Source organism: Zalophus californianus, chromosome 1 (assembly GCF_009762305.2).
Source record: "Zalophus californianus isolate mZalCal1 chromosome 1, mZalCal1.pri.v2, whole genome shotgun sequence".
NCBI lineage: Eukaryota > Metazoa > Chordata > Mammalia > Carnivora > Otariidae > Zalophus > Zalophus californianus.
The window spans coordinates 201,910,550-201,926,079 of record NC_045595.1 but is presented as its reverse complement, the minus strand read 5'-3'; the positions used below and the strand labels follow the sequence as shown (position 1 = coordinate 201,926,079).

Sequence of the window (15,530 nt, the reverse complement as noted above, 5' to 3'; positions counted from 1 at the left end):
CACTCTGTTAGCTTACCTTACCACTAGGCTCACTACCTCACTGCTCGTGAGGCAGAGGTGAGTAAGTTAAGGATCTTGATTTGGGGAGATAATCCTGGATTATCCAGATGGGTTCAATGTGATCCTTATAAGAGGGAGAGAAGAGGATCACAGTCTGTAGCGCAGGAGAAGCAAGACATTGGAGGGAGGCAGGGAAGGAGCCATGGGCCAAAGAATGCAGGTAGCCTCTATAGAAGCTAAAAAAAAGCTAGAAAACAAATTCTCCCCTCAGAACCTGTAGAGGGAACCAGCCATGCCTATATGTTGACTTCAGACTTCTGGCCATGGGACTTTTAAGATAATAAATTTGTGTTTTTTATTTTTAATTTTTTTTAAAGATTTTATTTATTTGAGAGCGAGCGTGAGTGGGGGAGGGATAAAGGGAGAGGGAGAGGGAGAGGGACAAGCAGACTCCCCACTGAGCGGGGAACCTGATGCAGGGCTCAATCCCGGGACCCTGAGATCATGACCTGAACCCCGGTCAGACATTTAACCAATTGAGGGACCCAGGTGTCCCAAATTTGTGTTGTGTTAAGCTACCAAGTTTGTGGTAATTTTTAGCATTAGGAAGTAATAGGAAACAAACAGATATAGTGAAATGGAGATTGCTAGAAATTAATGGATTCAAGAGACTTTTAGAAGGTAAAATTGATAGCACTTTGCAATAGATTGTATTTGCAAATGAGGGCGTGTCAAGGGTGACTCCTGGGTATTGATTCTTATTATTCAGATGGTATCATCTCACAGCATGGGTGTAGATCTCATTTTTCATATTGAAAACCAGATACAGTTTCCGAGTATGAGGATCTAGAGAACAATAATTAAATTTTGTATGCAAGTTAGTAAATTAACTGAAGGGAAGTCATATTTTGAGGGTCATGGTATTTGATTGTCAGATAGTAGTAACTGAAAAGCAATGGTTAGGAGGATTACAATCAAGGGTCTGAGCGAGTATCTTCCCTGGGATAACTTCACATTCATTATAGAAGCATGACAGTTCTCTTTATATGCTTCCTGTAACAGTAATTAGATGTTGTCTCTACAGGCTATTTTATTATCTCTAATTGTCCCAAGTGCCTTACAGAGCTGCCTAATAGGAGGACCTCAGCACTGAATTACAGGTGTGCTGGAGGTACTGCTGGTCTCAGCCTCTGGCTGATCTGGGCGGGATCTGAGGCAGCAGAGTTTGGGGGCCTGGCTATATCCTCTCAGTGAGTCTCACCTGATTATTCCACTATATCTTAAAGATGTGTAATATACTGTGTGTGCTATATGGGAAAAAGATTGGGAAGCACTGCCCTTTGGTGTTCCTTCCACAGTGTCTTCCATGGATGTCTTGCATCAGAATCCTTGGTGGGGATATTGGGTGAGAATCCTGAAAGATGATTTTTAGCCCACAGCTGTTAAATCTACCTGTCTAACAATTCTTAAATCCATCCCCTTGTTCATACTGCCACCTGAGTTTAGGCTCCCATCCTTTCTTGCCTAACTTAGTGTGATGGTTTTAATGTAACTCTATTGATTACCAACCCAATGGCCATTCCTTTCCCTCTTGCTAGGTTGGCAGAGACCAATTTGCACTCTAGCAGCAGAAAATGCCCAGTACGTCCTTTTCGCAGCCCAACCATGAGATGTGATTCAGTTCTAGACTATGGGAGCCAGAGGGAATCCACTGTAAGGCAAATATGAAATGAATTCTTTGGAGATAGTAAATACAAAGGAGCTGTGGGAGAAGAGGTCCTATTTTTTGCTTCCTGGTTTTGGATGTTGATGCATAAGAATGTGAACGTGCACCTGCTGTAGTGATCCTACAGCCAATGGGAGAGCACTGAGAGTGTCCCTGCAGTGAGCCACTGAGAGGGTCCCTGCAGTAAGCCAGTGAACCCTGACATTGCCACGCCCTGATGCATGTGTTCTTGGAAAGGCCTCTGTTCTTGTTTCTTAGTAGTCATGAAAAATAAGCTCTTTTTGTTTAAGCAGACTTCAGCTTGGATTTTTGTAACTTGCAGCCAAAAGCATTCCTAGTGAATACAATTTTAAACCCAGTCTTCTTCATACATACCTCCAGGATTTCCCCATTTCAGTTCATTCTCCACGCTGACAGAGTAGCCATCTTTCTGACATGCCAAGCTGATTATGCCACCCACCCCTAGCTGAATGCATTAGGGGTACCCTTTGCTTCCACGGCTCACACAGTTTCACATGCCCCCGATTACCTTTTCAGTCTCAGATTCTGTTAATTCTCCTGTCACTATGGCTATGGTCCCTTTGAATTGTCTGTGACTCCTGGAAGACACTATAGTATTTAACACCTTTGAGACTTTAAAACCCTTCTTTCTGGAATATTCCCTAAATCCACTATCCTCCTAACAAATACTCACCCATTTTCAAGACCCAGCTCAAATATTTATCCCTTCCATAAGGAGGCTTTCCATGGCCACTACCTCCTAGTTCAAGGAGACTTGTTTCACACTCTCCATCATCCCTGAAGTCTACAGAAGGCAGTATGGACTTTCAGGGTAAAATGTATAACATTGTTTATTCATTTATTTATCATTTTCCTTTTAATTACCATTTCTCATTCATCTTCAGATCCCTAGAACCTAACAACATACCTGGAACACAGCAGATGTCTAATAAATGTCTGTAAGAATAAGTGTTTGAGAAGATAAATGGAAAGATCATGTTTGTATTACAGAGTAACCACTGACATATATTTTAAAACTCATTTAAAACATTCCCTTGTAATTTCTCTCTCATTACTAATGAATTATAATATTTTGAAGCTGGAAACTTTATCTGTGAAGCTTACAAGACAAGAACTATCTTACTGTGCATGCTGAAATTGACCCTAAGATCTCTACACAGTATGTTTCTTGCTCCTTTGTAGAAAATCAAAGAGCAAGATTTTCTCCTGTCTTTATTCATGTCAGACGTTATTTAAAATCAAAGAAATATGAAAAGAGAAATCAAGTTATTTATTAAATAACATCTTAAGATTGTTATTAAAAAAGAAAGGGGTCATGAACTTTATCCAATAAGTATCCAGTAATGATTAGTCTATTTTTTTAGATTTTTTTTAAAGATTTTATTTATTTATTTGACAGAGAGAGAGAGATAGCAAGAGCAGGAACACAAGCAGGGGGAGTGGGAGAGGGAGAAGCAGGCTTCCCGGGGAGCAGGGAGCCCGATGCGGGGCTCGATCCCAGGACTCTGGGATCATGTCCTGAGTCAAAGGTAGATGCTTAACGACTGAGCCACCTAGGCACCCCAGTAATGATTATAATTGTAAAAAAAAAATGGAGTTTTTGTGGGTTAAATTTTTTAAAAGATGTATTTATTTTAGAGAGAGGGAAAAAGAGAGAGTCATTTTTTATGTGACCATATAATATTTTTCTTTTTATCAAACCTCCATGTCACATGACCCTGTTTTTTTCAGACACTCACAAAAGCTAGACATTTTTACTGCAACTGGTTTAGACAGCTATTGCTTTCTACTGAGGGGTTCCCTACATCACACTTCCCCTCCTGTTGGGAGGCTCTGGAGCGCCATGGGTCTTTTTGACATTTGGCTTAAAGAGAAGTTGACTAGGAGATACATTTAATTTGGATATGGGGGGATAGATTTATGTGGGTTGCAGTCACTTCTGAGTCTCATTAGGCTATTTTGAGACATCCTTGTGTGGGAATGGCTTCCAGGAATTCTTTACCATCCACTCGCGAATTAACCCAAAGTTTTTGACTTGAAGATGTAGAACCAGAGGTCATATGTCAGTATGAATTTGCTCCATGGCATTCAGCACAGGATGAGTAGTAGAGAAAACAGTTTGAAATGATGGAGTCAGAAGCTAGTCTATGGAAAAAATATTATAGAAGTATGGCAAGCAGTTAAGTAGTAAAAATACACCTTTTGGAATTTTGTAATATTTATGATTTTTGTTAGTGTTTAATTTTTGTGATTTCTTTTAGCATTTAACACATGTTTAATTTTGTACTTAATTTTATATTTTTTATGTTCTTTTTCATAAAGAGGGTTCTCAACATTGTATAAACTGCGTGCTTTACAAAACCTAGATCTTCCCTAGATATACGTATGTTGGAATATAGTTTCCGTAGAACCGATGCAGGATTAAGCTAGCTATTAGTTTTGTTATTTTTAATTTTTATCTTATTTTATTATATTTCCAGTTCAGCCACTTCATAGAGGAGGAGGACACAAATAAATCCTCCCTCTTCAGATCACTGCAATTTTAATCTATACCAAATTTGTTATGTTTTTAAATGACTTGCTGATAATGTGTCTCCTTAAAACTTTCTTGTGTTAGGAATTTTGTAGACTTTCTAGAGAAAATTCAGGATATTTGCTGTAAATAGGGCCTAAGTTTTTATTTTTTTTAAATTTTAAAAATATTTTATTTATTTATTTGAGAGAGAGAGAAACTAGAGAAAGTGAGTGCACAAGAAGTAGGGAGGGGCAGAGAGAGGAAGAAGCAGACTCCCTGCTGAGCAGGGCTGGATTCCAGGACCCCAGGATCACGACCTAAGGCAAAGGCAGACGCTTAACTGCCTGAGCCACCCAGGCGCCTCAAGGTCCTGTTTTTAAAAAGATGGCATATTTTAATTCTTATTCACCCTTACTACTCAGATACAGAGCTGGGTATTGTGCCATGGAGGGCATAGCTAATATCTTGCCAGATTGGGTAAGCAGGTGAGGGGAGAATTCATTTCAACAGAGCATCATAATTGAACTTTGACAAATCTTTTTTTCCATCCCATTGTATAATGCTATTTTTTGTTTCATTTTTCTTTTTCTCTAAGGTTATCATTTCTTTCTTTCTTTCTTTCTTTCTTTCTTTCTTTCTTTCTTTCTTTCTTTCTTTCTTTCTTTCTCTCTTTCTTTCTTTTTCTTTTCTTTTTTTTTTTTTTTTTGGTTTTCTTTATGGAGTAGAGCAATATGATGAGAGTAGAAAGATAGTGTAAATCATTCTGTGACTTTCAGGGAAGGGCCTGCTCTTGAATACCTTTATATTTTGGGAGAAAAGCTAATTTTAATTCCCTGACCTTATTTAGCTGTAAGTCACATGAAGTGTTCGAATTTTAAGTGCTGAATCAACCTAGGTGGTCATGGCGCTTTGTTCTTGAAGAAAGATGGTAGTGCAGCACCATGTATTTTCAAAAATGCCTCTCCTGTAATTAATCAATTAGTGGTTTGAATGCTGGCATAGTTTTGTATTTTTCCAGGTGTCGCACCTTGCCTTTGGATTCAATCTGTGACTTCTGTGTACTCCTAGAAATTTAGGTCTTTGTTGCTGGTGACAGGGAGGAAAGCTACCTCTGGGATCTACAATAAAATTTTGGGGTCCAGTATGTAATACATATTCTTTCCATGGTCTTCTAAGAATGATTCGTTATAGCTCTGTGCCTTTCTGTTTCTGTGCCGTATGTGCTCTTCTGCTGTATATTCTGTAAGTTTTCTACCAAGTGCCGTTATGGGCAATCTCAATGCAAATATCTGGAATAGTTTATTAGGTCTTTCATGACCCAAAGTAGTTTTCATCAATCTTGTCCCTTCTTTCACTCTTATTTGAGAACCAAATTTCTATTTAGAGGAATGACTTTCCTTCCTGGTCCTGGGAGGAAATGTTGACTTAATATGCCACCTAGCCTTTCACAAGATTGTCATATTTGTCAGATAATCTGCTTTTATTAGATCCAGCAAAAAAATATATACGTTTCAGGATAAAATTTGCCACTCATTTTTCTGTTTTTTACTTCGTTATTATTTTCAATATTTATTTTAAAAATAAATCATATTTATTTAACCATTCATTTCAAGGGGCGCTTGGGTGGCATAGTTGGTTAAGTGGCTGGCTCTTGGTTTTGACTCAGGTCATGATCTCAGGGTCCTGAGGTCAAGCCCCACATCAATTTCCACATTGGGTTCTGGACTCCCTGCTCAGCATGAACTCTGCTTCAGGATTCTCTCTCTCCCTCTGTCCCTCCCCCAGCTCACTTGTGAGCTCTCTCTTTTTCCCTCTCTCTAAAATAAATACATCTTTTAAAAAATTTAACCCACAAAAACTCCATTTTTTTTTTACAATTATAAGATTATTAGTTCAGGCAGTGGTCTCAAAATGTGATGTTAGATATAGTTCGGGTGGGGATTATAATTAAGATTAAATTTTTAACCAGTTTTTAAGACAGAGTATCTATACATAGGGAAAAAAAAATAAAAAAGGAGGTTTTCCTATGAGCCCTATGGCATTTGTTTTGCACACTACCAAAAAAAGAATTCTTTAACCAAGTGAATACTAAGAAATAACTCGAGTTTTAGTTGGACTCACTATGTATTATCACTTCATTGATTAATTTATTCCAACACATATTTATTGAATTCTACCCTGTGTGTTGTGGAAATTCAGTGAGCAAGAGGACTGAATAAGAGTTAACAACCTCAGAACATTTCTTCGTTTTATAAAGCCTGCTTACAAAGAATTATATCTAGGGTCTATAGGAGCCAGTGCTTTGAAGTCACTGCAATACATTTTTAGTGAAGGACACACTTTGTTTGAAGGGATCCAATCCTTGTATTCTATGATGTGAGAGCTTTCTTCATCGGCTGTAAAGACATCTAACACAAGAGCAAATCAAATTAATGAGCTTTTTGTGGTCTCAAGAATGAAAATTGGTGTCAAGAATGAAAATGAGGCCCTTGTGTTTTTAACCACACCCCACAGCCAGGGTATATAAAGAAGGTTCTGAGCCTGAGGACTCATCACACAGAGAAGACACATTCCCCTGCTACCTGAGCCCTCCACTCCTGACACCATGTACTGCAACACCTTCTCCGGTGCCGTCTTCCCAGGATGCTATTGGGGCAGCTACGGCTACCCCCTGGGGTACAGCGTGGGCTGTGGCTACGGTAGCACCTTCTCCCCCGTGGGCTATGGCTTTGGTTATGGCTACAATGGCTGTGGGAACTTCGGCTACAGAAGATACTGGCCATATGATCTCTACTGATTTGCTGAAATTGCTGAGGCGTAGAATCTTCTCTCCCAAGGCTGAGAGGCGCCCCTCCACGTCCCTCCTTTACTTCCTTCTTGAGTCCTCCTTTGCTCCTTCACCTCCCAGTTGCTGCTTCTCAGACCTAGCACCAGAGTCCAGAGGGAAGGAGATGAAAAAGCAGATGACGCCTCCAGCTGCCTTCCCTGGATGATGTTCTTTGAGACATTTTCGGAAACTTGATGCCCAAACATGTATTTCTTCTGAATTTTTCACCACGCTCATGACTCTTGATAAAGTTGTGGATGTGTGTGTTGAATTCTCAATAAACTTGTCTCAATCAGCATAAGACTCTCACCTGAGCAGTTTCCTTTCTTGGTGTGCGCATATTTTCTGTTACATTGAGTGGGGAGGGAAGTGGATTTATTTTTCTCTTGTGGGCTTTGGGAGCAATAAGAAAGCAAATAATCCTAGATCTGGTGTGATAAACAGGCAAGAAGGGGCTACTTGTAAAGGGAAAAAGAAAGTCTCTCTTCACCCTTTACCTCTGGCTTCTACCTCCAATCCTTGTGCCAATGGGGCACCACTCCGTGCTTGGTGTTTCTCATCTCGCCACTCCTTCCCCTCCTCAAGGAAACCCAATATTAGTTCCATATTTTTTCCAGTTATTTCCATATTAGTGCAAATGAAACCCACTGTGTTCCCTCTGCCAGGGATGAAAGAATGTAGAATAAAATACCACGTTCCCTACTAAAAGATTCTGAAGTCTCAAGTAATAGAATGGCTATAGACATATTTTAGGAGCCTGAGAGCCTTTTAGGGGAAGGGATTATTCCCTTATATCAAAACACCTATGGCATTTATTTTACAGCTTAGAAACAAGGATGGAAATCTTCTTAATCTTTGTACAATAGATACCAGGTAGTGAGTTTTACTCTTTAAAGATATGAGTAACTTTTCATAAACATGGGGAAAAAGTAACTATAAGGAAGTGTTTCTGAAGATAGACTATCTCTGTGTTCCTTTAGCGAAAAGAGCTATATTCCTTTCATAAGCCAAGTCAAAAATGTCTCAGTCCTCCTGTTGAAGACATTTTATGTATAGTAAAAATATTCTTGGTGACAGCAGGATTTGGCTTACCCTTACTCTTTTACTGAATATCTGCACATGGCTATATTGCCTCTGATTCACCTTGTAGCTAAAAATGTAAAGGCTATTTGGAGAGATTATTTTAGAAGAGAGTATTTTCTCCACCATATTTCATCCAACAGATACCTTTTTAAAAAAATTCAAAAACATCTCGTTCAAGGATTTACTTAGTGGATTCTTTCCCAGGAGATTATTGTGATAGCCAATAAAATCTCCAGTTTGAAACTTTCTAGCAGCTGCATATTAATTCATGCTGAGAATTATAATTTAATCAAACACATATGCTAGAATAGGAAAAGAAAAGAGGGGTTTTTCGGGAATTACAGGGTCAGGTTGAAACTAGAAGATGTCTATTTCGTCGTTCTAGAATGATGACTGAGTTATATAAAATTTGTGTTTGAAGAGACCTCAGAGAGGTATCTTACCCCAGTATTTCTGAAACTGTGGTATGCAGGGGAATCACCTGGGGAGCTGGCCTAAAGAGTAAGTCGTTATGCCTCTCCTCTAGGAATTTTGACTTGGTACATCTGAGGTATGGTCCAGAAATACAAATTTTTTTCAACTTACTTGAGGTATAATTGACAAATAAAAATTGTATAGATTTAAGGTGTTTAACAGAATGTTTTGATGTGTGTGGACATTGTGAAATGATAACCACAGTCAAGCTAATTAACATATTATTCACCACCTCATATGGTTAGGATTTTTATTTCGGGTATATGAAAGGGAGCTCAACATCATTAGTCATTAGGGAAATACAAACCAAAACATAATGAGTTACCACCTTACATGTGTTAGAATGGCTCTTATCAAAAAGATAAGAGATAAGTATTGGTAAGGATGTGGAGAAAAGAGAACCCTTATACAGTGTTTGTGGGATATATAAATTGGCTCAGCCACTACAGAAAACAATATGGAGGTTTCTCAAAAAATTAAAAATAGATCTACCATATGATCCAGCAATCCCTCTTCTGGGTATATACGTATCCATAGGAAATGTAATCATTATCTCAAAGAGATATCTCTACTCCCATGTTCATTGCAGCATTATTCATAGTAGCTTAGATATGGAAACAGTATCGCTTCATGGACAGATGAATGGATAAAGAGAATGTAGTATATATACAATGGAATATTATTCAGCCTTAAAAAAGAAGGAAATCTTGTCATTTGTAACAACATGGATGAACCAGAAATCTAAAGTTTTTAGAAGTACCCCAGGGCTTCTAGCTCAGGTGGTCTAAGTTCCACATTGTAAGAAGCACTGTTTCAGGGCCATTACTTACACACACACACACACACACAAACACACACACACACACACACACACACACACTCTTATTTATTATCTATCTGTCTATCTATCTATCTATCTATCTATCTATCTATCATCTATCATCTATCTATCATCTATCTATCCTTAGGTAGCTAAATCTTGAAAAAGGAAAATCCTTTACATCACAGGCTAAGGTCAAAGGAAGAAATCCTTTACATCCAAAGATGCAGGAGATGGGCACTGAAGTACATCTATGCTTGTCACCTTTCAATCACCATACTGGGGCTGAAGGTTTTGATGCCATGCTCTGCTTAAAGGAGAAAGTGTATTATTTGATGATTTTATAAACTCATATTTTCCTATATAATATGAAAATGTTCTACATTACTTGATATCATTCAGTGATTTTTAACTGTAATTCACTTCTATTACTTATAGTTTTTTAAAAAATGCATATACTCAGTCCCTCCTCTCTATTTCCCTTCTGATGGGAATATCTCCTACAGGGTATGGGAATTTGTATTTAAACAAATATCCCTGAGTAACTTAGGTTTGTACCACCAATTTGGAACAATTACAGGTCCTTTATTAAGGGTTTCATATCCCATCCTTTTCAGCTTCTTCTATTTATTTTGAAACTGGGAACTAAGATGTTTCATCTACATTTATGTTGGATTCATAAGAATGAAAACAGAATAAATAACATTTTATAGATAGAGTGAAAAAGAAGAGTAGGAAGAACATTTGATGCTACATCCAGGCTCAGCTGTGGTCTATAGGGGTGTAGTTAGCTCTTTGTTTCTTTCTTTTTTTAGAGAGAGAGAGAGAGAGAGGGAGTGAGCAGGGGGGAGGGGCAGAGAGTGAGTGAGAGAGAATCTTAAGCAGGCTCCATGCTGAGCCTGGATGTGGCGTCAAGTCCCCAACGTGGGGCTTGATCTTAGGACCCATGAGATCATGACCTGAGCTGAAATCAAGAATTGGTCGCTTAACTGACTGAGCCACCCAGGTGCTACTAGGTATTTGTTTCTAATTGTACATCAGTTTTGGTATTGAGCCGAGCCAAGTTTAGTGCCCCGCACATAGTAGAAACTCAATAAATATGACTAGATTATCTCACAAATTTCTTCAATAAACATGAAAAAGATGTTAAACATCCATTTACTAATATCCAATAACTCTTTAATTCATAGCCATTTGTGGATTGGAAGTCTAATGTCTGCACATTCGATGACTTGGATTCATCTCAGGTCACACATGAAGAAAAGTACTGTTTTTCTTTATTACCTTCCCATTAATTGTTTATTGCTCCTAATTATCTGAAAAACTAAGTTATGTATATTTAAGATTTCCCTGCTGAATAGAGCCTGTAGAACCCAGAAAGGTGATTTGAATATTAAAGGAATTTTATCTACAGAAGAAGAGAGAGGGAAACAAGGAAAGAAAGATTTGCCTTCACATTTTAGGATGGTTCAGAGTAATTCTTCCCAGAAGAAAGGCGTGGTTAGAGGATATTCTGAAGTACTCCTTGAATTATTAGTCTGCAACTAAGCGGGGCACAGACAAAACTGCATGGCATCACCCTCACTTGAATGTAGAGGGCAGTGTTATTTCTACTCTGCTTACCATTTTCTTAATGACTTGTTTCCGTCTCCATAAAGGAGGGATATCAAATGCTACAAGTTTCTTAAAAATTTTATTTAGAGCATTTTTACATTCTATGTATCAAAAATGTATTCTTAGGTCTTTCATTAGCACCCACCACCTGGTTTCAGGCTTCCTGTCCACTCTCCTAAGCCTTCTGTTCCAGTCATTATGCTCTCTGTTTCTTAATTACTCAGAAACAATGATTCATTAGTTGTAGCTAAATATATGAATGCTAATGTATATTTACCCATTTGGTTCACAGGAAAGGTTTAAAGTCCCAAAGAATTTTCTGGGGCTAACTTTGATAGAAAATGTGTTATGTGATATCCTGTTCAACATTTCCCAAATACTCTCTAAAGGCTATTTTGAAGGTCTCTAATAGTTGCCCTCATCACATGGTCGGTAGAGAAATGCTCTCCAAATGTTACACCTTATGTGAGCACAGTATTTGATGACCCTATCCAATAAAAATGTTGGCTATGAAGTTATGACCATCAAGAATGTGAAGAGCAAGTCTAATATATGTAGGAGATCCTATGCTGTATTTACATTTTTCTTGCATATGAGAAGTGACCAGATGATTCTCCATCACTCCCATTTTTCTTTTGCCTGCATTTTCTTGCTTTTTGTTCTATACTTTTGTTCTTAAGTTTCTTACTTCTTAGAGAATCACAGGATTCTCTTTTATTTCCATAGATTATATTAAAGCAGGGCTAATTTTTAAGCAGATTTATGAGCAGATTCTCAGCAAGAAGAGAGATCAAGAAAAGCACCTTCCCAGTACAGAGAAATCTGACAGTCAAAATGAATCATCATTTTCAGAGATTCACACTGGCCCTGCCGTCCAGACCCCTCCCCTGCAAGGGCTTTCAGTCATAGTAGACACCTAAGAAAGACTATCAGATACCTTACAAGTTAGAGTTTTTCTTTACTTATTGAAGATACAAAGGAAACATAAACATAAAACAATGAAGAATAAATGGATGACACTGGCATTTGATAGAAATTTTTAAAGTTAAATTCTTTTTTTCTTATTCAAAGAAAGGTTTGCCTGCTCTTTTGCCCAAAGCTTCACACATAAAAGCAAAGCAGAAACTGGAAATGCTTCATACTCACATGGATGTGATTTTTGATTTCCCGTAATTTTCCTTCAGCTACAGGGTGGTCTTTCTCAGAGCTAGCCAAGATAAAATAGCTGCTGCCCAATTGACATGTTCAACTCATGGGTTCTGATGGTAAATGTGCAAGTAAATCACACTTAAAACCAACCAACCAACCAACCAACCAACCAACCAACCAACCAACCAACCTTGTGACTCGACAACAGCATAACTACTTTTGAGCTAAATGTTTGGTAAACATATTTTTCATCCCATTGATCTTTTACAACACTGAAAATCTTCTAGAGTGGGTTTATTTGAGATTTTTAACTGAGGTCATCATTTTCAGTATGATTTTTCAGTCATTTTGATGATAAAAATAATTAGGCAAAGAGAACTAATATTTAGTATGTTCCTGGGCTTGTGGTAGATCATCACTCCTCTTTACACCCTCAGGAGGTTGGTTTTCTTTCTGGTTCTATTTCCTTCATGAGGAAGCTGAAATTCAGAAAGTTCAAGTGATGTGTTCATGTCTCAAGGCTGGAGAGAGACAGAGCAGGGTTCTAATCAGCTATGTTTGATGACTTGCTCCTACTAACCAGAGTTGACTCCAATTTTGTCCTGTAGAACTGTGTGCTCCACGAGGAGACCTTAACTGTCTGTTCACCACAGTGTCCCAAAATAAAGCACAGCATTGGGTTCATATTGAGTCTCTAATAAATACATCATGAATGAAAAGGCAAGATGTTATTTTTTTCAAATTAAACTAAAGAATCCCCAATCATGGCAATAAAGTCTTTTGAAAATCATTTGTTCAAGCCTGAAAATGGTACTATTTGGCTTGTTTTTTTGTGTTTTTGTTTTTTTGTTTTTTGTCTTTTGTTTCCCCCCTGACATCCAAGAGAGATTTCATAAGTGGGTGGACTCTGAGCCCAGAAACACTCCTGACATGGAGGAGAGGACCGTGGATGCCATTTGGTCGGGATCTACCAAAACGATAAAGCAATAACATCAGGCAGCAGCTTCACTTACCCCAGCTCTGTCAATGACATTTATTCAACTGGGTCTTTTAGAATTTTAGAGAAATCAAAGATAGCATTGTATTTTTCAGTACAATTCTTCATAAATGTAAAAATGATTTGATGTTCTGCCTAAGAATAATGAGATGAGTGAGCTCTTCAAAGCTGCACAGTCCAGAGATAGAAGGCCCATGAAGAAGGCAATAAAGAGATGGGGAAGAGGCGTGTTCATCTGACAAAGATTTTCAACTTGACCAAACTAGTCAGGCTCCTCTGGACTCTCTTCTCAACTAAGCTCCGACTTTTGGTCTTCCATGTTTGTCTCTGCACTGTTAAATTTTAGTAAGAAACCTGCTAAGGGAGTTAAGTCACAAACCCCACCCCCACCCCCCCTCAATATCTGATCACCCTCCATATCGGGTCCCTCATCCTGTACCATCTCCCAGGTGACACCTGACCACCCTGGGCTGCCTTCAGCAAGAATCCTGCTAGATTGGTTTAGCCTGAAACCAATCCCCTTCCTTCTTACCCCTGATACTTCCTCCTAGCAATTTTCTATCCACTGACTCCTGCCTTGTTCCTTGGCTATAAAAGCCCACTTTTCCTTATATGGAAATATACGGAATTGAGCCCAATCTCTCTTCACTATTATAAAACTCATACTACCATACTATAGTTGCTCCTCTTGAATAAAGTCAGGCTTCCAATCTTAATAAAGTATCATGAATAATTTTTTTAAAATACATCTCAGCTCTCTGCATTCCTTGTCTGCTTTCAAATTTTGTTTTTGTAATTTATAACATCAAAAGAAACTTGACGTTGTCACCTGAGTGCTATGCTACACTCTTCCTGGTCCTTAAGGCTTAATTCATCTGTACCAATTTATATGTACACAAACTCCTACTGTAATCCCTGCCCCAGTGTGTCCACTCAACATTTTATAATTATGGTATTTAGCTGCATATGTTTATTTTGATTGTAGGCTTATTTGTCTTGTCTTTGCTTCCAGTTTGAAAGGTTTGTTAGATCAACAAGCTCTTTAATATCTGTACCTCAAATGCTGATATAGAGTTTTATAAAGCATGAAGACATTCAGTAAATTCCTGAATGGTTTGGTGTTGTAGCCAGCACGTTTTTTGTTGTTGAGAAGTCTGATAATTGGAGGCTTAAATTTGAGTCTGGTTTAATCCAAGACTTTGAAGACACAGGAGTAACTTCTCATGACAGGGACAAAACCCATAAAGAAGAATTCCTTTTTGGCAGTTAGTCAAGCTCAAACTTTTTTCAAAAAATAAGGAGGATCTCTTCTTTTTCCGATGAGATCTAGGAGATTAATGAGAATTTTAATTCTCTTGATGAGGGAGGTACATTTCTTCATCATAGCCCTCCACTGAGGTTATACCAGTCACATAGGAAGGATCCCATTACATGCTGTAACCATCAGCCTCGATGCCTGATCAAATCCTTATCCCTGGACAATATATTGTGACTTCTTCCCTGACAACTTCGACTCAAATGGCTAGTGGAGAAGTTGTGGGTATTCCCTGGGCCACCTGACTCTGTATATGGTAGCACTTTCTTACCTGTGGGCTATGGCCTGGATTATGGCTGTAGTAGTTACTGACCACTTAGCTACACTGGGCAACAGGAGTCTACTGGTTGATCTGCATGTCTGAGAGCTTGGCACTTCTGGGATACTTTGTTCTTTTGTTTCCAGTCTGATTCTTTCTTTGACTCCCAAGATGCTACTTGACCAAATGCAGCTTCTTCATACACTGGATCAGGTTCACTTTAGTACACATTGCCTTCAGTCTTTACATCTTTGAACTTTTGCAGAAGTTCATCATTTAGGTTTGTGATTCTTATTTGAAGTATGTTCTGCCTTAACATATTTGTCAGCAGTTTATCTTGAGGACACTTCTGTTTTCTTCTCAAAAACTTATCTGAGTTGATATAGGACATGTGGTTTAAATATGTTTCTGGGGGTCTCATTTCAGTTACATTGTATGAAAAAACAATGTTTTAAATCCAGTAAAATGAAGATTGATTTTTATATTTTATCAGAAGATGTTAGCACTAATATCCAGGCTAATTTAAATGGGGACTTGGTGATGTTCGGGTTAATTTGGTTTGCAGAGTAACATCCAAAGTCCAGTAACAAAATCCAACCAATTCACTTTGGATCCCAAATAATACAAAATGACTGTCTATATTGAAATATATATCACATACCCAATCAATTTGAAATTCATTTAAAAATTAAATATATTAACATGTGTAGTTTTGAACATACATTTCTCT

General features: G+C 38.1%; 1 protein-coding gene and 1 non-coding gene across 2 annotated transcripts in view; one reads left to right on the top strand and one right to left on the bottom strand.

Annotated features, from left to right (window-relative positions):
- Positions 1-7,093, top strand: part of LOC113918256 (keratin-associated protein 8-1) — a 49,562-nt gene extending 42,469 nt beyond the window's left edge. The window contains exon 3 of the mRNA XM_027586552.1: positions 6,777-7,093. Coding sequence (XP_027442353.1) covers positions 6,868-7,059 — 192 coding nt within the window. The 5' untranslated portion in view covers positions 6,777-6,867 and the 3' untranslated portion in view covers positions 7,060-7,093. The remainder of the gene's footprint in view (positions 1-6,776) is intronic.
- LOC113919109 lies at positions 4,219-4,336 on the bottom strand. The gene has a single exon (XR_003518837.1). It is a non-coding gene; the product is annotated as a small nucleolar RNA SNORA29 (small nucleolar RNA).
- Positions 7,094-15,530: the final 8,437 nt, after the last annotated feature.